This window comes from Bufo bufo, chromosome 8, assembly GCF_905171765.1.
Source record: "Bufo bufo chromosome 8, aBufBuf1.1, whole genome shotgun sequence".
Lineage (NCBI taxonomy): Eukaryota > Metazoa > Chordata > Amphibia > Anura > Bufonidae > Bufo > Bufo bufo.
The window spans coordinates 13,109,865-13,132,127 of record NC_053396.1 but is presented as its reverse complement, the minus strand read 5'-3'; the positions used below and the strand labels follow the sequence as shown (position 1 = coordinate 13,132,127).

At 53.2% G+C, this 22,263-nt stretch overlaps 1 protein-coding gene across 2 annotated transcripts; it reads right to left on the bottom strand.

Annotated features, from left to right (window-relative positions):
- LOC121009573 (negative elongation factor B) lies at positions 1–21,292 on the bottom strand. 2 transcript variants are annotated; one of them, XM_040442792.1, is made up of 9 exons: positions 21,046–21,292; positions 18,792–18,955; positions 11,978–12,077; positions 11,674–11,904; positions 10,908–11,093; positions 9,705–9,817; positions 9,517–9,619; positions 1,429–1,524; positions 1–107 (listed from the first exon to the last, which is right to left on the bottom strand). In XM_040442792.1, exons 1-9 carry the CDS (start codon positions 21,145–21,147, stop codon positions 78–80), a joined length of 1,125 nt encoding a protein of 374 aa, XP_040298726.1. In that variant the 5' UTR covers positions 21,148–21,292; the 3' UTR covers positions 1–77. The 2 variants fall into 2 exon arrangements, with proteins under 2 accessions (XP_040298726.1, XP_040298725.1); XM_040442791.1 differs by lacking the exon at positions 1–107 and adding an exon at positions 1,054–1,107.
- Positions 21,293–22,263: the final 971 nt, after the last annotated feature.

The window sequence follows — 22,263 nt, the reverse complement described above, 5'->3', positions numbered from 1 at the left end:
TGACGGCGGGCAGCAGGCGGAGCAGAGAGTTCTTATTCCTCTGCTTTGTGATGTGCAGCAGGTAGTAGAGTCCAATCTCACAGGCAATTCTGTTCTCCTGCAGAAACCTGCCAGAGGGGTGGAAATCACAAAAAATTTAATCAAAATAGATCTTATGATAATACAAAAACTCGGGAACATTTCACAGTCTAATTTTAAGGTAACATATTAAATGAATTGTATTCAAGATGGCGGAGTTATAGCTCCGGGTCTGATACATGGGCTGTTCCTGACTTGATTCGCCCTTTATATTTCTGAGGTTACATGCTATGGCAGTCGTATCCAGCTAAAAGATCATCTACTGCAGCCAACAGGGCACAGTACTGAGGCATTCGCTTCAAAATCGTGGGCCTATTGGTTCTGGCCACATAGAGCAGCTGCAGGGTGTAAACCGACACGTGGAAATGGTGCACCAATGGACTTTAAGGGATGTCTGGCCTTGAAGCTGACAGTCCCTCTTGTCCAAACCTGTGCCCCTGACCGTATAACCTCAGCAGACTCCTCTTCCCGTGGTCCAACCGCTGCGCCATTCCCGGCCCCTTCAGTTCCTACAGACCAGGAAGCAGCTGGGTCCCATGACCGCCCCTGGCAATCAAACGCCTCGGCGGTCACATCGGCTTGGATGTTACATCACAGCTGTGAGGAACCTGTGGCCGCTGAGGCCGCTGATTGGCCACAGCAGTCGCAGTGGTGGGACCTCGAGCAGGTCTGGATGGAAGGGGTTGTTGAAGCCAAGGCCAAATAACCCCTTTAAAGAGGACCTTTCACTACAGTAGAAACTAAATACTAACATAGCCTGGCTATGAGCTGTGCGCTGCGATTGGCCAGCGCTGCAGCAAGGGACACGCCTCATACAAGAAATCAGTCAGAGGGAGCGCAGACACCGGAGCCTATATCGGGCGAACGGAGCGGCGCCCAGACATGCTAGTAAGTGCAGGGGGACCCCTGGGCGCCGCTCTGCCCACTGATCTAGTTAGTTTTTAGTTTCTAAAGTAGTGAAAGGTCCTCTTTTATTGTCTTTTTCTCTTTTCAGATATTAAAGGAATACTTGGTGATCAGCTCCGTATCCTGTAAAGAGAAATAACAAGCCGTAAGTCGCAGAGGTAAGTGGCTCCTGTGGGGGGAGAAGGACGACTAGGACCGAGTGCCGTGATATCAACTCAGGGGATAATCGAAGTCTTTATGGGAGACATGAAGAAAATTACGCCAAGGGAAGCTCCACTTCTGGACGACCACTTGCCCACTACATACTGGACAATATATTACAATTAGAAAAAAAAAACGTCTTTTCTTGTTCCTTTTGGTTGGATGGAGGAAGAACAGAAAAGTCGTATTGATGGATTTCGCCCCTCCTCCATGCCGTACAGAGGCCCCCGTACTCCAACTTACCAGCTTGGGCTCCTTAAACACCTGGCTGTCTATCATGTCCCAGGCTCCGTGCCCCAGGGAAAGCATTCTGAGAAGCAGATGCAATTCATGGTTGTCCTGCAAGGCAGAACCATTGTAGAAATTCTTACACAAGTCTCCGGGGCCAAAAAACACAACAATCATCAACTGGCGCTCGTCTACAGGGCCTTTTACAGAGGCCAATACTGCCTACAGTGGTTTGGATATTGTAGGCAGTACATTTAGTATGAACGTTCTATCCCGATCAACCCTCCACCCCCCAAATGTGCACAACGCCTCCATGTTCATTATATGAATAGAGCAAAAAAACAAACAGATGTGTCTGGCGGCAACTCCCATGGCGACATCTGCTGGCCGTATATAGTTACTGCACAACACAACTGTGCCTGATATTGCAGTGCAGTCCTGTACACTTAAGGGGTCCTCTCACTTCAGCAAGTGGCATTTATACTGTAGAGAAAGTTATTACAAAGCACTTACTAATGTATTGTGATTGCGCATATTGTCTCCTTTGCTGGCTGGATTCATTTTTCCATCACATTATACACGGCTCGTTTCCATGGCTCCGACCACCCTGCAATCCAGCATCGGTGGCCGTGCTTGCACACTATAGAAGAAAAAAAAAGCACTGGCTTCTCTGGTGGCCAGGAACATAGGAAAGCACATAGGCCGGGGCGCTTTTTCCTATAGTGTGCAAGAACGGCCACAGATGCTGGATTGAAGGGTGGTCGTAACCATGGGAATGAGAAGTGTATAATGTGAAGGAAAAATGAGTCTGACCAGAAAAGGAAGCAATATGGACAGTAACAATACATTAGCAAGTGCCTAGTATTAACTCTCTCTACATGATATATGCCATTTGCTGAAGTGAGACAAACCCTTTAAAAAGGAGACTTTTGTATTACTTAGCAGTAAAGTCTCTTTCTCGCTCTTCCTTGGGGGACACAGGAAACCATGGGTATAGCTCTGCTCCCTAGGAGGCGTGACACTAAGTGAAAGCTGTAAGCCCCTCCTCCACAGCTATACCCTTCAGCCTGGAGAAGAGACTGCCAGTTGCGTGTCCAAGTAGTGAAAGATAACCACCAACCGGAAAAAAGAACTGTCGAGCCCCAACGGGGGCAACCAAGCCGGAACCACAACTGTAACCCAAATGAAGGGCGGGTGCTGTGTCCCCCAAGGAAGAGCGAGAAAGAGACTTTACTGGTAAGTAATACAAAAGTCTCCTTTTCTCGCCCATATTCCTTGGGGGACACAGGAAACCATGGGACGTTCCAGAGCAGTCCCAGAAGGGAGGGACCAGAACAAACTAGACCAACACCAGAGGCATCAATCAACTGCCGCCTGCAACACCAGACGGCCTAAAGCAGCGTCAGCCGACGCATGAGTATGCACCCTGTAGAACTTGGTGAAGGTGTGCAAGGAGGACCACGTGGCCGCCTTGCAAATCTGCTCCGTAGAAGCCCGATTCCTGAGCCCAGGAAGCCCCGACCGCTCTAGTGGAGTGAGCGGTAACACCGAGGGGCGGAACCTTGCCCTTGGCGAGATAAGCCTCAGTAACAGCCATCTTGACAAAACGGGCGATAGCAACTTTGGATGCCGCCATCCCTCTGCGCGACCCCTCCGGAACCACAAAGAGCGAGTCAGTACGCCTGAAAGAGCTGGTTACCTCCAGGTAAACCTTGAGCGCCCTGACAACGTCCAGGCGATGAAGCTTCCTCTCCCGCGGGTGGGAAGGGGAAGGACACAAAGAGGGGAGAACGATGTCCTCGTTCAGATGAAAGGCGGAGACCACCTTAGGAAGGAAGGAAGGGACCGGACGAAGAACTACCTTGTCCTGGTGGAACACTAGGAAAGGTTCCAGATAGGAGAGTGCAGCCAATTCGGACACCCTCCGAAGAGAGGTGACGGCTACAAGGAAAATAACCTTGCAGGACAGAAGTCGCAAGGAAACCGTCTGCAGAGGCTCGAAAGGAGAAGCCTGGAGCGCTGAGAGAACCAGGTTCAGTTCCCAGGGCGGTACCGGAGGGCGGTACGGGGGAACCGCGTGAGCCACGCCCTGAAGGAAGGTCTTGACAGGACCAAGGGGGGCCAGTGGGCGCTGAAACAAAATGGACAGCGCAGACACCTGACCCTTCAAAGAACTAAGGCCCAGACCTTGGGCAAGTCCGCTCTGTAGGAAGGACAAAACGGTGGGGAGAGAAAAGCGGAGCGGAGGAATCCCCAGATCGGCACAGAACCCCAAATAGGTCCTCCAGGTCCTATAATAGATCCTAGAAGAGGACGGCTTACGGGCGCGGATCATGGTGCGGACGACGTCCGCAGAAAAACCCCTACGTGTCAGGACGGTGGTCTCAACAACCACGCCGTCAAACGTAGGGACCTTAAACGCGGGTGGAAGATTGGTCCCTGAGAGAGAAGATCTTACCTGGCGGGCAGCGGCCAGGGCGCGTCTGCCAGGAGCAGCATGAGGTCGGCATACCAAGACCGGCGGGGCCAGTCCGGAGCGACCAGAATCACCGAGACGCCTTCCGCCGCGATCTTCCGAAGGACCTTGGGCAGGAGTGGGATGGGAGGGAATATGTATGGACGCGCGAAGCCTCGCCAAGGAAGAACGAGGGCGTCGGCTCCGCAGGCTCCCGGATCCCTGGCCCTGGACAGATAGGCGGGGACCTTGTGATTGAATTTGGAGGCCATGAGGTCCACGTCCGGTATGCCCCAACGAAGGCAAATGGCCTCGAACACCTCCGGGTGAAGAGACCACTCGCCGGGGTCGACGGTGGTGCGACTGAGGAAGTCCGCCGCCCAATTGTCCACCCCTGGAATAAAAATTGCAGATAGGGCCGGGACGTGGGCTTCCGCCCAACGGAGAATGCTGGTGACCTCCCGCATTGCTGCAACGCTGCGAGTGCCCCCCTGGTGGTTTATGTACGCCACGGCCGTGGCGTTGTCCGATTGCACACGAACTGGATGACCCTTCAGCAGATGAGTCCAGTGTCGCAGAGACAGAAGGGCCGCTCTCAGCTCCAGGACATTGATCGAGAGTTTGGACTCCGATGGAGACCAAATGCCCTGGACGGATCGGGGAGGAAACACGCCTCCCCAGCCCAAGAGACTGGCATCGGTTGTAACCACCAACCAGTTGATCGGCAGAAAGGACCTGCCCAGAAGAGGGGACTGCAACCACCAGCGGAGAGATGACCGCACCGGAGGCGATAGATGGAAGGGATGATCCAGAGACTCCGGCGATTTGTCCCAGGAGGAGAGGATCGCCCGTTGGAGAGGGCGGGAGTGAAACTGCGCAAATGGGATCGCCTCGAAGCAGGCAACCATCTGCCCCAAGACCCGCATGCAGAAGCGGAAGGACGGTCGACGGTAGAGAAGGAGACCCCGAATCGCCCGACGGAGGGTCAGACGTTTTTCCGAGGGAAGACGTACCTCCGCCGCTTCCGTGTCTAAAAGCATTCCCAGGAAGACCAGTTGTCTGGCGGGAGGAAGGGAGGACTTGGGGAAGTTGATGACCCAACCGAATCTCGCCAGAGTCTCTAGAGTGAGATCCACGCTGGCAACCGCTTGGGAAAGGGACGGAGCCTTGATGAGGATATCGTCCAAGTACGGTAGCAGAAAAACACCCCTGGAACGGAGTAAGGCCAAAACCGGGGTCAGGACCTTGGTGAACACCCGGGGGGCTGTTGCCAGCCCAAAGGGAAGGGCGACAAACTGGAAGTGGAGGTCCCCCACGGCGAATCGGAGGAAGCGATGGTGACACCGGGCTACCGGAACATGGAGGTAGGCATCCTGTATATCGATGGAAGACATGAAATCTCCCTGCTCCAGGGAAGCCACCGCCGAACGGAGGGACTCCATCCGAAACCGTCGAAGGAGGAGAAAACGGTTGAGCTTTTTGAGGTCCAAAATGGGCCGCACCGAACCTCCCTTCTTGGGAACTACAAAGAGGTTCGAATAGAACCCTTGGAACCTTTCCTCTAGAGGAACGGGGGTAATCACCCCCCTGTCCAGTAAGGCTTGAACGGCCGCGGAGAACGCAGCCGCGCTTTTCGGATCCCGCGGGGGGCGGGAGCGAAAGAACCGATCTGGAGGGAAAGACGCAAATTCGATTTTGTATCCTGAGGACACAATTTCGAGAGCCCAGGCGTCGGAGACGTGAGCCATCCAGATGTCCCTGAAAAGGAGGAGCCGGCCCCCCACCCGGGTGGGTGGGGGCGCGCCTTCAGGCAGAGGACTGCTTTGCTGCGGGTGTGCGGGCAGCCTGCGGCCTGCGCCAGGAGGGCTGCGCCCGAAAAAACGGCTTCCTACGCTTATCCTGGGGAGGGGCCGAAGCGGCAGCTGCGGGGGGAGCCCCAGAGGTCCTGCGGGAGGACCGAAAACGAGACGCACCGGGGCGTCCGCGGGGGGCGCCCCTGGCTTGGGGTTGAGGGAGATGGGTGCTTTTACCACCCGTGGCCTCCGAAATAAGCTCGTCTAGGCGGACCCCGAAAAGGCGGGAACCCGCAAACGGTAGCCCCGCCAAGGAACGTTTGGAGGCAGCGTCCGCTTTCCAAACCTTTAGCCAGAGCTCCCTCCTGACGGAAACCGCCAGGGCGGAGGAGCGAGCAATAAGGGCTCCCGCATCAAGGGAGGCCTCACAAACAAAATTCCCGGCCCGAATAATAAGCTGGGCCAAGGAACGTAGGTCCTGGATGGGGACGTCCGAGTCCAACTCCTGTTCCAGCTGCGCACCCCAAGCAGAGATTGCTTTACCTGCCCAAGCAGAGGCAAAAACCGGTCTGAGAGCAGAACCGGAGGCAGCAAAAATGCCCTTGGAAAGGGTCTCCATGCGACGGTCCTCCGCTGACTGAAGAGAGGACCCGTCGGGAACAGGGATGGCTGTGTTCTTTGACAGACGGGCCACAGGGGGGTCCACCTTGGGTGGGGACGACCAGGTGGCCACGACATCGGCTGGAAAAGGATAGCAAATGTCCAGCTTCTTGGGATTGACAAAATGGGCGTCCGGGCGAGCCCAAGCCTTAGACACCACGGAGGAGAAATCAGAGTGGATTGGAAAGACTTTTGAGGCCTGCCTGGGTCTGATAAAGGAGACGCTAGCTGCGTCAGAGCTAGGGGGGTCATCCTGCACCTTAAAGGTGTCACGAATATCCGAGATGAGTTGACCCATCGCTGAGGCTAGCTTGGACGGCAGGGCCGAGTCCATTTCCAAATCTGAAACCGCCAATTCACCTTCAGAGAGCGAATCCTTTGGAGAGGAGAGGCTCGTCTGGGTGCGCACGCGTGGCGGGGAGAGGGAGGCATCCGAGGAGGAGGCTCGCTCTACTCTAAGACGCTTCTGAGAGTGCCTAGCTCGGGAGGGGTCACTAAGAGAGAGTGAACCCGCTGCAGCGGCAGAAGCGGTGGACCCGGAGGGCGCGACAGTAAGAGTGGCGTCCTGCGGGGTAGGCGGCCTGTCTATTAGGCGGCCCACGACATGAGTGAGGCTTTCCACGGCCTGGGACAGGGATCTAGCCCAGTCAGGCGGGTCAGAGGAAGCAGGGAGCGACACAGCGGGCGACTGAGGCTGCGGTGGAGCTCGGCATGCAGGACAGTGCGGATCAGACTGCCCCCGGGGAAAGGGTTCCCTACAAGCAGTACAGGCATGGTACCAAGGCTTGGCAGCTGCAGAAGGGTCTGACATGGTGGAAAAAATGTTGCCTTAAAGTGGGAGACCCCAGGGCAAAGGGAACGGGGATTACACCCAACAACAGTACTGGTGGCACGGAGGGGGTTAACAGTCCTACCAGACCTGGATGATGCAAGCGGCAGCAGCAAGGGGAGCAGACTGAAGGAGGCTGTGGAGGAGAGGCAGCAGGCACGGGGATGAATAGCTTCAGGATCGGACGCAGAGAGGATTCCACGCAGCACTATGCGATGTGGAGCCCGACGAAACCGGAAGTAGCGGAGCGCTGTGAAGCTCCGCCCACCCCTTGCCGCGCTGAAGAGACGCAGAGCCGGGCGCGCGCGGCAAAATGATTTTAACCCCTGAGGTGAATGAGTGCCGGCCAGATGAAATGGCGCCGTTCGCGCCAAGAAAACGGCCCCCGCCGCGCCTGATGTGGCAGACGGCCCCAGCCTACAGCCGTCCCCTGAAGGCAGAGTTCGTGCCCTGCCGCTAAATAAAGGATTTTGCCCTGATAAAGTCCCCCCCAAATGATACCCGGTAAGGTTGCCGGTACGATATGCCCATGGGGGGGGGGGGGAAATCGATGTAGCAGCGGTGGGAGGAAGGAAGGGGAGGCTGGAGCAGCCACTCTCACCATACGCTGTCTTCGCCCTCAATCCATCCAGCAGGGTCGCCCCTTCAGCTACTGGCACCGCAGTGGCAGGAAGCCGGGGGAGGGACTTGGCGTGCGGGCGACCCTTGAGCTGGCGGGACGCAGGGGAGCGAGGCTGCCCTGGTCCACCTTGTCTTCTGTGGGGGAGGCGGCAGTGCGGAATTACCGGCACTGGCGCAACTCAACCCCGGGAGAAACAGAGGGGTCTAATGCGCCTCTGTTGTCCCTGTAAGTAGAAAAAAATTGAATTAAAAACAACAAAAAAACGCAAAAATAAAAATTATAGGAAAACAACCCTGCATAAGCAGGGGGTGTCTTGCCTCCTTGGACACTAAGCAAAAACTGGCAGTCTCTTCTCCAGGCTGAAGGGTATAGCTGATGGAGGAGGGGCTTACAGCTTTCACTTAGTGTCACGCCTCCTAGGGAGCAGAGCTATACCCATGGTTTCCTGTGTCCCCCAAGGAATATGGGCGAGAAAATGGGACTGAGCCTCAGGAAGTTACAATACCAGGCACAGCCACTGCAAAACGTGCGGCTAAACAATGAAAGGGAGAAGTGTAGCCCCTTCAATATCAAAGTCTCAGAAACCCCCCTTAATTACTGCTTTTCCATGAAAGGGAGTCCCCATGTATACAGGAGTGATATATATATTATCACTGAGGGCAACTTCCTAAAACTTCACTTTAAAACAGTTTATCATAAAATACAGCCAAAAAAAAAAATCAGGTCCCTAAAATACCAATATGGCTGTAGTACAGCAAGTAAATCGGCGAGCTGTCACACAAGGACGGCTCGCGCGAACATAACAGCACGTCAGAGATACCTATGCCTGCCCCTATGCTCACCCTGGAAAAATCTGCTCAGCCCAGAGATACACCTTGATGGTAGGAGTACTCTGTCCACGTGCCTCGGCTAAGGCTACTTTCACACTGGCGTTTTTGGAGATCCGTTCAGGGCTCTCACACGCGGTCCAAAACGGATCAGTTTTGCCCTGAATGCATAAGGATCTGCTCAGAAGGCATCAGTTTGCCTCCGTTCAGTCTCCATTCCGCTCTGGAGGCTGCCTGCAGCGTTTTGGTGTCCGCCTGACGATGTGGAGGCAAACGGATCCGTCCTGACACACAATGTAAGTCAACGGGGACGGATCCGTTTTCACTGACACAATAGAAAACGGATCCGTCCCCCATTGACTTTCAATGGTGTTCAAGACGGATCCGTCTTGGCTATGTTACAGATAATACAAACGTATCCGTTCTGAACGGATGCATGCGGTTGTATTATCTGGACGGATATGGACGGATCCGCACCAAACGCGAGTGTGAAAGTAGCCTAAACTGTCCTTATGTAGCCCTATAGCTTATCGGATACAATATGCGGAGTCCCAAGCCGTCCTCCGATTTACTTGCGGTACTACAGCTATATTGGTCCTTTAGGGACCTAATTTATTGGATGTATTTTATGATAAACTGATTCAAAGTTAAGTTTTAGGAAGTTGCCCTCAGTGAATTTTCTGTTATAGCAACTGTCTGAGATATTATTTTCAGTGATATAATATATATATATATATATATATATATATATATATATATATATAAATTATATAATGTGGCCCAGCAGCAGCGCCATCTAGTGCCTGGGCTGGGTTTGGTATTGCAATGAACAATAATAATGCAGCCCCTTTTTTATCTAATCCCCAACAGCTCCTTTAAGCAACCGATAAGGGGAGCAACGTAGGTAGGTTACTCACCCTGGGGAGGGATTCTTGGCCGATCAGCTCCTGCAGGTTCCGGATGGTGCTCAAAGCTAAAGTGTTGATGGCGAATGGGTCACACAAGATCATGGATAAATCTCTGTCATATCCAGAAGAGAAATCATTAACACATAGGGAGACTAGTCACAGGAGCTGACAGTCTATTAACACTATGGTGTCCTCACCCCAGAACCTGTTCTTGACCCTTCTTCACTCCATCGAGAAATCCCTGTAACTCTCGAGCTCTCTTTGCGTCCACAAACTTCTCTCGGATGCAGGCGTCCAGGCACCAGGTGAACTGCACGGCGACAAAAGGGAACACATTAGGGACTGCTTCTACGGAAAACTAAGGCTCCTTTCTTTTAGCCCATGTGCACCAGTCTCCAGGTCGTTTTTCCTCTGACTGGTGATCATAATCTTTTTCAGCTGAAAACACACACACCCTGACTTCCTGGTGATGTCATCACTCAATGTGAGAAAGCAGAGCTTCAGTATAAGCATGCAGGATGGACACTGGGACTATTGTATTTTTTTAATCATTCTGTCTTTGCTGTAATGGAAATGATCTCTGCGGGAGCTCACTTGCTGCTGAGCTTGTTTTAATACACAGCTGGAAACAGAACCGCAGTGTAAAGCATGGGGAATAGAGATGCATATTGCCTCAATTAATCTGCAGTCATTGGTCGTGGCGGACAATAAATGCCAGGAATTCGGCTTTAGCTTTCGGCACTCCCAACTGTAGAGCACCAGTCAGGGGTCAGAATTCCCATTGTGATTATCGGAAGAGCTCGCCAGCAAGGTCGATTACCATCTAGTACAGTGTTCACCAACCAGTGTGTTGTCTGGGCATGCTGGGAGTTGTAGTTTTGTAACAGCTGGGGGGCCACTGATCTTGATCATCGAATTAGTAAGAAATGAATAGTGAGCTGCATTTAAGATCCATTACCTCTATAAAGGCTTCCTAAAGGGGTTGTCCAAGATTGGGGGTCTTTCCCCGACGTCTCCAGACCTGGGGGGGGGGAAGCTTTCTTACCTGCTAACTGCCGCTGGGTTCTGCCGACGCCCTCCGATTCCCGCTCCTAAACATCTGGTTTCATGCGTCTGCTGCAGCCAGTGACTGGCCGCCGTGGTGTGTCATGTTACTGGGTCAAGTGAAACCCATTAAACTGGATGTTTAGGAGTGGGGACTAGGACATGGCTGCGGGGGCCAAAAGGAGTGAGAAGCCAGTGGCTGGGAGCAGATAAGTATGCTTCCCTGCACAGGTCACGCAATAAAAGGGGGAGGGGGGCAGGCCATAAGGCTCCCGACCAGGTACGACCCGTGGCAAAGTACCCTTACATTAAAAAGAAATTATGGACCCGAGAAAGGACGTGAAAAACTCCGGTACCTTGTGGCAGGGGTCGACCGTGCAGATCTCACTGACGTCCAGGTCATGTAAGGACATAAGAAGCTCCGCCCGCAGCGTGCAGTAGTGAACGTTTCGGGTCCTCAAGAAGAGAGTGCGCAGGAACTGCAGGACCATGTCATACAGCTTCACGTTCTTCCCGATCATCTGAGTCAGTTTATGAACCACCTAACGGGAGGCAAGAAGAGAGAACGTTAAGGCTCCATTCACACGTCCGCAAAATGTGTCCGCATCCGTTCCGCAATTTTGCGGAACGGGTGCGGACCCATTCATTCTCTATGGGGACGGAATGGATGCGGACAGCACACAGTGTGCTGTCTGCAGCCGCAATTGCGGAGCGCGGCCCCGATTTTGGGTCCGCAAAAAAATAGAGCATGTCCTATTCTTGTCCGCAGCTTGCGGACAAGAATAGGCATTTCTATGGGGGTGATGGGCTGGTGTGTTGTGGACCCGCAATTTGCGGGTCCGCAACACACCACGGACGTGTGAATGGAGCCTAAGGGGGAAATCCGCTGAAAATGTGGAGATGTGTGGATGGGAATGAAAAAGCTCCTTCCGTCTATACACCGGGTTTCAATGTCTTTCTTCTGTTCTGAAATATGATCATTGGAAGAATCAGGCCCAAAGCCTGAGGGTGCACTGCTGCTGATGTAAGATCTCCCTGACAACACTGCCTCTGACATCTCGCAGTAGTGCAGCCTCAAGCTTTGGGTCTATATGAGGAGAGCGTGCAGACTTGGGCTCTTACCTCCCCCTGTCGTCTGGTCTTTGGGGACTGGCTGAAGAAGTTGTGCAGGACGGAGAGGTCGCTGCTGAGCAGTACGTTCTCCTTCTCCTGGATGTACTGCTTGAGCAGAGGAGAGACCTCGTCCCCGAACAGAGCCTGGTTATCCTGCCAGATCTGCCGCTTCACCTCCACGGAGCAGGCTTTATACAGATCCTTGTCGGCCATCACCAGCTTCAGCTTCTTCTCGGGCACCTGACGTAGGGGATCGGGTGAGTAGAAGTTATCGGACCATGTGCAAAAAGCACTCACAATGCGGTGACCTCACCTTGGGCAAGTGCTTCATGACACACATGACCACCGGCTGGATGGACGGCATCTTCACCAGGGGGAAAGACTTCTCTAAGAGCTCTTCTAACTTGGTGTATCTGCCAGGAAAAAATATATAATTATATATATAAAAAAACACTGACTTTAAAGGGGTTGTGCAAGCATGACTGGACCTGTAAAGATGACTTACCTGCTTCCACGTTCCTCCTCCTCCCGGCCTGCTAGGCTAGGCTTCCTCGATGTCACCATCCCGTTTGACATTGTTGCAGCCAATCACTGGTTGCAGCCGAGACCGTATCCCCTTGTATCATGTGACCATTTGTCATTATGTAAACGGATCCGGTTTCTGCCACGTCCAGTGATTGGCTGCGGTGACGTCAAACAGGATGGTGACACCGAGGAAGCCTAGCGGAGCATCGCAGGCCGGGAAGAGAAGGAGCGGGGAGCCAGCGCTGGGAAGCAGGTAAGTCATCTTTCCATTACAGGTCCAGCCAAGTGGGAGGGGGGTTCACCAAAAACGGCGCCATTCATTTACAACCCCTTTAAGGGTATGTAGGTGTATTGCCAGGGAAAAAATTCATGCCTGACCCTTGGGTTTGCGCCAGGGACTCAGGGACCCAGATTGTCAATGTGAATCCTGCTAATTACCTCCACGGTGGTTTTTATTTTCTACAGTGGAAATTCGCTGAAACCGGACTCACACGTGCGGGAACAAGGCTGCTGTCGAGTTTAACGCAGAATCCACAAAGCAATCTGTGTAAAACCCAACATTCATAGCCCCAATATGCAGCTCTCCAGCTGTGACAAAGCTACAACTCCCATCATGCTCTGACAGCCGGTAGCTAGTAGGGCAAGATGGGAGTTGTAGCTTCGCAACAGCTCGAAAGTCACAGGTTGGAAATCACTAATGTAGGTCAACCTGCAGCCTTCAAGCTGTTGAGAAACTACAACTCCCATCATGACCTGACAGCCTGGCAAACCGTGGACTGGAGATAACTCCCATCTCGGTTGTTTAACCTCTAAGATGCCACAGTCGATAGCAATACAACTGGTCCCGGAAAAAAAAAAAACACAAGCTCTTAGTGTACTTTCACACTAGCGTTAGAACTGCCAGCCGGATCTGGAAATCTGTATGCAAACGTATATCATTTGTTTCCGGATGCGTCTGACAAATGCATTGCAATACCGGATCTGTCTCTCCGGTGTCATCCGGAAAAACGGATCAGGTGTTTATCTTTTTCACAGATTTAAAGGTTAGCGCATGCGCAGACCGGGAAACCGGATCCGTTTTTCCGGAAAACAATTGGTACCAGATACGGGATTAATACATTTTAAATGGCAATTAACGCCGGATCCGGCAAGTGTTCCGGAATTTTGGCCGGAGAAAATACAGCAACATCCTGAACAGATTGCTTTCCATTCAGAATGCATTAGGATAAAACGGAAGCGTTTTTTCCGGTATTGAGCCCCTAGGATGGAACTCAATACTGGAAAACTTTAACGCTCGTGTGAAAGATGATAATTACACTTACTGGTAATTGGATTTTCCATTTAGCCTCCCCCAAAGGCACTAAGCAGGAGGATTCACAGAGTAAAGAAGAACTTTAGGGAGGGACCACAGCGGACAAAACGTTACGCCCGAAAGAAAGGCCCCTATTAGAGATAACATCCAGTCTGAAGGGTTTGAAAAAAGTACTTGGACTGGACCAGGTGGCAGCCTGGCATATCTGGGCCAGGGAAACCGAGGCACCTTCTGCCCAGGAGGTAGAAATTGCTCTAGTCGAATGGGCTTTTAACTCCAGGGGAGGAGTGGCCCCCTTCTCTCTATATGCCCTGGCAATGGTCATCTTAATCCAGCGGGAAATAGTTATTTTTGAAGCCCCTTGACCTCCCTTTCTTCCTGCATACTGGACTAGTAGGCGACTTGATTTTCTTATATCCACTTCTAGGTAAGTCAAGACGCATCGCCTGACGTCTAGATTGTGCTACTGAACCTCCTTGCCGGACCTGGCCTGTGGACAGAAGGTAGGTCATGACATTTCCTGCCGACTATGGAATTTTGTAAATACTTTAGGTAAAAAGGAAGGCTCATGCTTTAAAATTATTCTGTCATCCAGAATATTTAGATATGGTGGACGGCAAGATAAGGCCTGGATCTCTCCCACCCTCCTGGCCGAGGTGATCGCAATTAAAAAGGCCGTCTTTAGGGAGAGTAACCCAAGAGGGATCTCACTTAGAGGCTCAAAAAGGAGGATCCATAAGTACAGAAAGTACTAGATTAAGGTCCCAGGGAGGCACCATGGATCTAACTGCTGGGTTTAATCTATGGGCACCTTTGAAGAAACGTCTGATTAAAGCTTCAACTTTCATAAAAGCATTAAGGGCCGCTACCTGGACCTTCAGAGTCCTGACCCTTAATCCGTCTTCTAGGCCTCTTTGTAGAAAATCAAGAATTATCTTGACGTCTGGCAAGACAGCGGGATTTCAGGCATCTTTTGTGAAACGGAGTAAAGCATTCCAGATCCTAAGAAATCTTAGACGTGACAGGCTTCCTACTATTTAGTAGGGTGTTAATAACCGCGTCTGACAGTCCTTTGGCTCTTAAGATGGAACGTTCAACATCCACGCTGTCGGATTCAACGGTCGCACATCCGGATGTTGGGCCGGGCCCTGAAGAAGAAGATCCGGAATCTGAGGGAGAAACCAGAACTTCCCGCTCGAGAGGCTTAGCAAAAGGGGGAACCGAGTTTGAGGATAGAGGATGTAATTCCGGACTCCAAACTCCCTGGACTAGCTGATCTCTGCGGTGAGCCCCCAACCTGACCCGCCTGCATCTGTTATCACAACTCGGTCTGAGGATCTCCACTGAACTCCTTGGTTTAGATTTTCCCTTCGTAGCCACCACTGTAGAGGAAGAGGCACCCTCTTGTCTAGGGATGGGCAACTTTTGTTCCAGGTGGAAAGGAGAAAAGCCTGCAATATTCTGCTGTGGAAAAGCGCCCACCTGACTGCTGGGATGGCTGAGGTCATTAAGCCTAGGACTACCACAATTTCTCTGAAGGACACCCTTGGGTGGGACCGCAAAACTGAGATTTTTGGTATTATACTTTGGATCTTCTGTTCCGGTAGAGAGGCCTTCATAAGGCGGGAATCCAGAAGTATCCCCAGGAAGATATTCTTCTTGGTGGGGATCAAGTCCGACTTCTCCAGATTTAATTTCCAGCCTAGGGACTGAAGGACGTCTCGGACTACCTGTAATTCTCTGAGGAGAATCTCTGGCGAATGAGCCGTAATCAGGAAATCATCTAGGATCTCTTGCTGATTTAAGAACCCCGAAACTTCTGCCATGATCTTTGTAAAAACTCGGGGAGTAGATGAAAGACCGAAAGGGAGGACTTGAAACTGTAGACGGGTCAGGCGATCTTCCAGGTAAATCGCAAACCGCAGGTATTTCTGATGATCGCTGTGAATGGGAACGTGATAATAGGCATCCGCCAAATCTAGAGTGATCATGAAACAGTCCGGAAATAACAGACCGATTGTTGATTTGACTGTTTGCATTTTGAATTTTTTGTATTTGACATGTTTGTTGAGATCTCCCAGGTTTATAATGGCCCTGTAAGAGACGTTTGGTGAATAGAACCCCTTCCCTTTCTGATCCGGTGGTACTGGAACGGCTGGTTTTAACAGTAGGGTCTGAACCTGGGATTCTAGAAGTAATTGCTTTTCTTCTTTTCTGTTTAATAAGAACCTTTCTGGAGGGGGGGGAAATAGAATTCTATTCTGTAACCGTAACGTATCAGATCTAGAACCCAGGGGGATTTTGAAACCCCTTCCCAAGCTGAAAGGACATTTTTTTGTCTTCCCCCTACCGGTTCTCTGTCTTCATTAATTTGGCTGCTTGGTGGATTTGTCAGGGTTAAATAGGAAACCCCTACCTCTGCCTCTTGAGGGCTGCCAGGAGCCCGAGTTCTCTTCCTTTTTTTGGTCAGGCCTGCCCTTTCTCTGGGTATGAAAGGAGCGGCGATGCTGAAAAAAATCTGGATTCTGATGGGAGTACCTGCAAGTTAGGCTACATGCACACGACTGTATGTGTTTTGCGGTCCGCAAAAAAAACAAACAAACCATGTCCTTTTCTTGTCCGTTTTAGGCATTGCTACAATGGATGTGCAAAAAAAACAACGGATGGCATACGGATGTAATTAGTTTTTAGGTTTTTTTTTGCGGGGACAAAAAAAAACAAAAAACGAATTACATCCTTATGCCATCCGTTGTTTTTTTTGCACATCCATTGTAGCAATGCCTAAAACGGACAAGAAAAGGACATGTTCTATTTTATTTTGCAGGGCTACGGAACGGACATACGGATGCGGATTGAAATGAATGGGTCCGCATCCCATCCACAAAAAAAAGGAACGGACACGGAAACAAAATACGTTTGTGTGCATGTAGCCCAAGTGTTCCGCTAACTGAGATAGCCATAAAGACAGGGTCCTGGCAGTGTAGGTAGCAGCAATACTAGGCCTTAACATGGAGGTACAGGTTTCCCAAGACTTCTTCAGAACAGACTCACAGTTTTTATCCATAGAGTCCCGTAAGAGGCCTACATCCTCAAAGGGAAGGGAGGACTTCTTAGATATTCTGGCTACTGGGGCGTCTACCACCGGGAGTTTTAGCCCAATGGGTCAAATCCCCTTCACTAAAAGGGTATTTTCGTTTGAATACCCTAGAGACTCCTGATCTTCTCTCAGGGTCCTTCCAATCTCTTTATATTTTCATGGACTGGTAATACACGTCTTTCTTTTTTATCCCCCAGACCTTTAAACATCTGTTCCTGAATTGACTGGGGCTCTTTTAACTGCTCAATGTTCACGGTAGCCCTGATATTTTTTAGGAGTGAATCTGTGTCTTCAATAGAACACAGGTGTCCACCCGATTTATCATCTGAAGAAACCGAGTCGGAATCGGAGGAGACTTCTCCTTCATCAAAGTCAAAATCAACATCCAGAGGTGCGTCAGGAAAAGATCTGGAGGTAGAGGGTCTGTGAGGAATCACCGCCATTTAAGCCTCAATGGCGGAGCCAACTTCATCTTTAATGATAGATTTCAGGCTGTCCACTAAAGATCTTATCTGTACATCTCTGGCAAAGGGGTTTCTTTATGTGGCCGGCAAGCTGTTTTTTACAGATGGCACATTTTTTCTTTAGTGAAGGTTCCCCACTTTTGCTGGCTCTGCCCTGCAATAAAAAATAACCCCTTCAGGAAGAACTTTGGAGTGATTAATTTAAGTGGGAACCTTCACCATGAAACCCCAATGGTGTACAAAAGACGCATCTCTAAGGAGGAGGCTTACCGGGCTTAGGGCCTTGAGGTCTGCGGACATGTCAGCAGGCAAAGACATGGCTGCTCCAACACACCGATACGATTTGTCCAGCCCGCATTTTCAGTAGTACATCCGAGTCACATGGCACAGGGCGCACGCCGACGCGCATGTGACCTATTCTCACGAGACTCCGGCCCCGAGTCTCGTAATGCCATCTTCCTCCCTTAGCTGCCCCGCATGGAGGCGTGGTATTGCCCGGGGCTGCCGGCGATTAGCAGGACTTATGCCTAGACGCTGGAAGGGCCTGTATCTTTCCCCGGACCCCGACGCCCTGCTGCAGCCCTCCTGAATATTTAGCCTGGGGAACAGACGGACCTAGGAAAAAAAAAAAAAAAAAAAGGCTGCGCGACATCTTCCAAAGCAGGAGGGAACCCCTGCTCTATTCTCCACTTCATCCCCGGAGGGACAGGAAACAACTGGAGAAGGTAAAGGGGAGGAGAAACATAGAATGTGTCGGCAGATAAGAACCATTTGGCCCATCTAGTCTGCCCAATATACTGAATACTACGGATAGCCTCCGGCCCTATCTTATATGAAGGATGGCCTTATGCCTATCCCATGCATGCTTAAACCCCTTCACTGTATTTGCAGCTACCACTTCTGCAGGAAGGCTATTCCATGCATCCACTACTCTCTCAGTAAAGTAATACTTCCTGATATTACTTTTAAACCTTTGCCCCTCTAATTTAAAACTATGTCCTCTTGTGGTAGTTTTTCTTCTTTTAAATATGCTCTCTTCCTTTACCGAGTTGATTCCCTTTATGTATTTAAAAGTTTCTATCATCTCCCCTCTGTCTCTTCTTTCTTCCAAGCTATACATATTAAGGAGGCTTTTAAATGATTGTTCTCCATATTGTTTCCTGTCCCTGGGAGGCGGGGTATCCTCCTGCTTAGTGCCGTTGGGGAGGCGTATGGATAAGTACCCTAATACAGAAACATTAATGGAAAATTTCAAAAGTTATGACTCTTGGAGAGTAAAGAAGAAAAAAAAAAATTTTAAAAAAAATTGCTGCGTCCCTAAGGAGTTAAAGGGGAACTCTAGCGTTGGTTATTTCTCTCAAGTTGCTACAAATTCTAAGCAGCACTATAATAGTTATATCTGTCTCTAGGAAAGTTGGGTACCAACCAATATGGCTGCTTTTACAACCCACACAGTAGAATTCTGAGCACACCACCGGCACTGACCAGTGTTGCACCCAGCTTTCCCAAGTGCAGATACAATTAGTGGGGTGTCCATTACAGCTCAGATTTCTCAGGCTCCTGAAGAGCAGGCCTGGCAGGGATACATCCCTCACACTGGAAAGCAGAGTGATTATCGTGTAGGGGGTGTCATGGCTGCCAAGCTGGTTGTCAGAACCCTTCAAGCTGGTGGGTATAACAGAGGGTGGGTGAGCAGCGGCGAGGAGACGGGGGCCACAGCACCACAGACCTGTCCCCGTGTTTTCCTTCTGCTGCGATGGCCGACACTTTATCCAGCAGCTTCTCCCTTAGTTCATCGAACACAGTCTGGTGGAACTCGAGCCGGGGGATGCTGTGAAGATCCAGAAACGGCAGCGCTGACTGCAGTGACGGCAACAGGACGCCATTTTCTGTCTGGAAATAAAGTGAAAGAGTTATCGCACCAGAGGGCAGCCAGGCGACGGGGGGCGGTAGCGGGAGGGCAGCCAGGCGAGAAGGGGGGGGGGGGGGGCGGTAGCGGGAGGGCAGCCGGGCGACAGGGGCATCAGCGGGAGGGCAGCCGGGCGACAGGGGCATCAGCGGGAGGGCAGCCAGGCGACAGGGGCATCAGCGGGAGGGCAGCCAGGCGACAGGGGCATCAGCGGGAGGGCAGCCAGGCGACAGGGGCATCAGCGGGAGGGCAGCCAGGCGACAGGGGCATCAGCGGGAGGGCAGCCAGGCGACAGGGGCATCAGCGGGAGGGCAGCCAGGCGACAGGGGCATCAGCGGGAGGGCAGCCAGGCGACAGGGGCATCAGCGGGAGGGCAGCCAGGCGACAGGGGCATCAGCGGGAGGGCAGCCAGGCGACAGGGGCATCAGCGGGAGGGCAGCCAGGCGACAGGGGCATCAGCGGGAGGGCAGCCAGGCGACAGGGGCATCAGCGGGAGGGCAGCCAGGCGACAGGGGCATCAGCGGGAGGGCAGCCAGGCGACAGGGGCATCAGCGGGAGGGCAGCCAGGCGACAGGGGCATCAGCGGGAGGGCAGCCAGGCGACAGGGGCATCAGCGGGAGGGCAGCCAGGCGACAGGGGCATCAGCGGGAGGGCAGCCAGGCGACAGGGGCATCAGCGGGAGGGCAGCCAGGCGACAGGGGCATCAGCGGGAGGGCAGCCAGGCGACAGGGGCATCAGCGGGAGGGCAGCCAGGCGACAGGGGCATCAGCGGGAGGGCAGCCAGGCGACAGGGGCATCAGCGGGAGGGCAGCCAGGCGACAGGGGCATCAGCGGGAGGGCAGCCAGGCGACAGGGGCATCAGCGGGAGGGCAGCCAGGCGACAGGGGCATCAGCGGGAGGGCAGCCAGGCGACAGGGGCATCAGCGGGAGGGCAGCCAGGCGACAGGGGCATCAGCGGGAGGGCAGCCAGGCGACAGGGGCATCAGCGGGAGGGCAGCCAGGCGACAGGGGCATCAGCGGGAGGGCAGCCAGGCGACAGGGGCATCAGCGGGAGGGCAGCCAGGCGACAGGGGCATCAGCGGGAGGGCAGCCAGGCGACAGGGGCATCAGCGGGAGGGCAGCCAGGCGACAGGGGCATCAGCGGGAGGGCAGCCAGGCGACAGGGGCATCAGCGGGAGGGCAGCCAGGCGACAGGGGCATCAGCGGGAGGGCAGCCAGGCGACAGGGGCATCAGCGGGAGGGCAGCCAGGCGACAGGGGCATCAGCGGGAGGGCAGCCAGGCGACAGGGGCATCAGCGGGAGGGCAGCCAGGCGACAGGGGCATCAGCGGGAGGGCAGCCAGGCGACAGGGGCATCAGCGGGAGGGCAGCCAGGCGACAGGGGCATCAGCGGGAGGGCAGCCAGGCGACAGGGGCATCAGCGGGAGGGCAGCCAGGCGACAGGGGCATCAGCGGGAGGGCAGCCAGGCGACAGGGGCATCAGCGGGAGGGCAGCCAGGCGACAGGGGCATCAGCGGGAGGGCAGCCAGGCGACAGGGGCATCAGCGGGAGGGCAGCCAGGCGACAGGGGCATCAGCGGGAGGGCAGCCAGGCGACAGGGGCATCAGCGGGAGGGCAGCCAGGCGACAGGGGCATCAGCGGGAGGGCAGCCAGGCGACAGGGGCATCAGCGGGAGGGCAGCCAGGCGACAGGGGCATCAGCGGGAGGGCAGCCAGGCGACAGGGGCATCAGCGGGAGGGCAGCCAGGCGACAGGGGCATCAGCGGGAGGGCAGCCAGGCGACAGGGGCATCAGCGGGAGGGCAGCCAGGCGACAGGGGCATCAGCGGGAGGGCAGCCAGGTGACAGGGGCATCAGCGGGAGGGCAGCCAGGTGACAGGGGCATCAGCGGGAGGGCAGCCAGGTGACAGGGGCATCAGCGGGAGGGCAGCCAGGTGACAGGGGCATCAGCGGGAGGGCAGTCAGGTGACAGGGGCATCAGCGGGAGGGCAGCCAGGTGACAGGGGCATTAGCGGGAGGGCAGTCAGGTGACAGGGGCATCAGCGGGAGGGCAGTCAGGTGACAGGAGGGACAATACCTGGAACTGCTCTATGGCTTTCAGGGGTTCGGTGCAGTTGGTCAGTGTTTCCTTCAGATCTTCCCCGTTGGCGACCCCGAGCTCCTGCAGCCCCGCGAACATCCTGAGCGCCGCTCTTCCCTCCACACTCCGGGCTACAGGCTTGTCCAGGCTGGGGCCCCGCTCCTACGGGCCCTTAGGGCGTCCCACAAACCACCAGTATCCAGGGTAACCCCAGTCCCCGGCTCTGCAATCAAAAACAGTACACTTCCGCCTCAGGCGCAGCGATCACGACGTCACTTCCTGTCCGTCACCGAATCCTGTCCTCCCGGGAAAATGTGCCCTTCTTCAGAGTTCCGGGCGTGATGTTATCTGTTATTTAGCATAGTCTGTGTCCAGTGATTCTCCAGCTGTTGTGAACCACAACCCCCACCATGATTGTGAAAGGGACGGATGAGAGTTATTTCACAACAGATGGACAGCAGACCAGTAATATATCAGAATGCAGCCATCATTTTACTAGAGGCCTTGCACCTGTTTTTGGTTTTATGTTAACAAACAGCGCCACTCTTGTCTATGGGTTACGTCTGGTATTGCAGCTAAGTATTACTGAAGTGAATCCCGAGAGTAGCGCCATTCCTGCAAAACCTCCATATATTGTGCTTCTGTACTCTTTAATAAATCAAACTGAAAGGGCAGATGTCAGCAGTTTTGTACCGATGTCACTGGCTAACTTGTTATATATGCGCTTGGCAGCTGTGTTGGTCCCAGACCGCACTTACACTGCCTGGTCCTGTCAATCAAAGTGCAGAGGACGCGGCAGTTGCAGTGAGAGCAGAGCCTCTAGGTGTAATGGTAACGCCCCCGTTGCTCCTAGAGGCTCATTTGCATATATTAAAACATCATTTTTCTCAGCACTGCGGGCACATATGAACACAGGCACCAACACAGACGTCTTCAGCTTCCAAGCGCACATGTAACAGGTCAGCCGGTGTCATAGGTACAAAACTGCTGACAGATGCCGTTGAACTGTGCTTGCCACGCTCCAACCATTCATTCTCTATCTTGAGGATCCGCTATCAAAATCCTAGAAGACCCCTTTAATTCATGAAGGGTAAATAGAGATACTAACGACCCAGGAGCACCTTCCACATAGGAACTGATTAGTGACACCCTGCCGGTCAGAGGATTGAAGGGGCCGTGGTGCTGGTGTGAGCGCTGCAGCCTCCACATTGCATC

Coding starts and splice junctions, on each gene's coding strand:
- LOC121009573 (XM_040442791.1), bottom strand. CDS start 21,147: ATGTTCGCGGGGCTGCAGGAGCTCGGGGTCGCCAACGGGGAAGATCTG. Junction 12,078..18,791: donor GAAGGAAAACACGGGGACAG/GTCTGTGGTGCT, acceptor TTTTCCTGGCAG/ATACACCAAGTTAGAAGAGC. Junction 1,108..1,428: donor TGTTTAAGGAGCCCAAGCTG/GTAAGTTGGAGT, acceptor TTCTCTTTACAG/GATACGGAGCTGATCACCAA.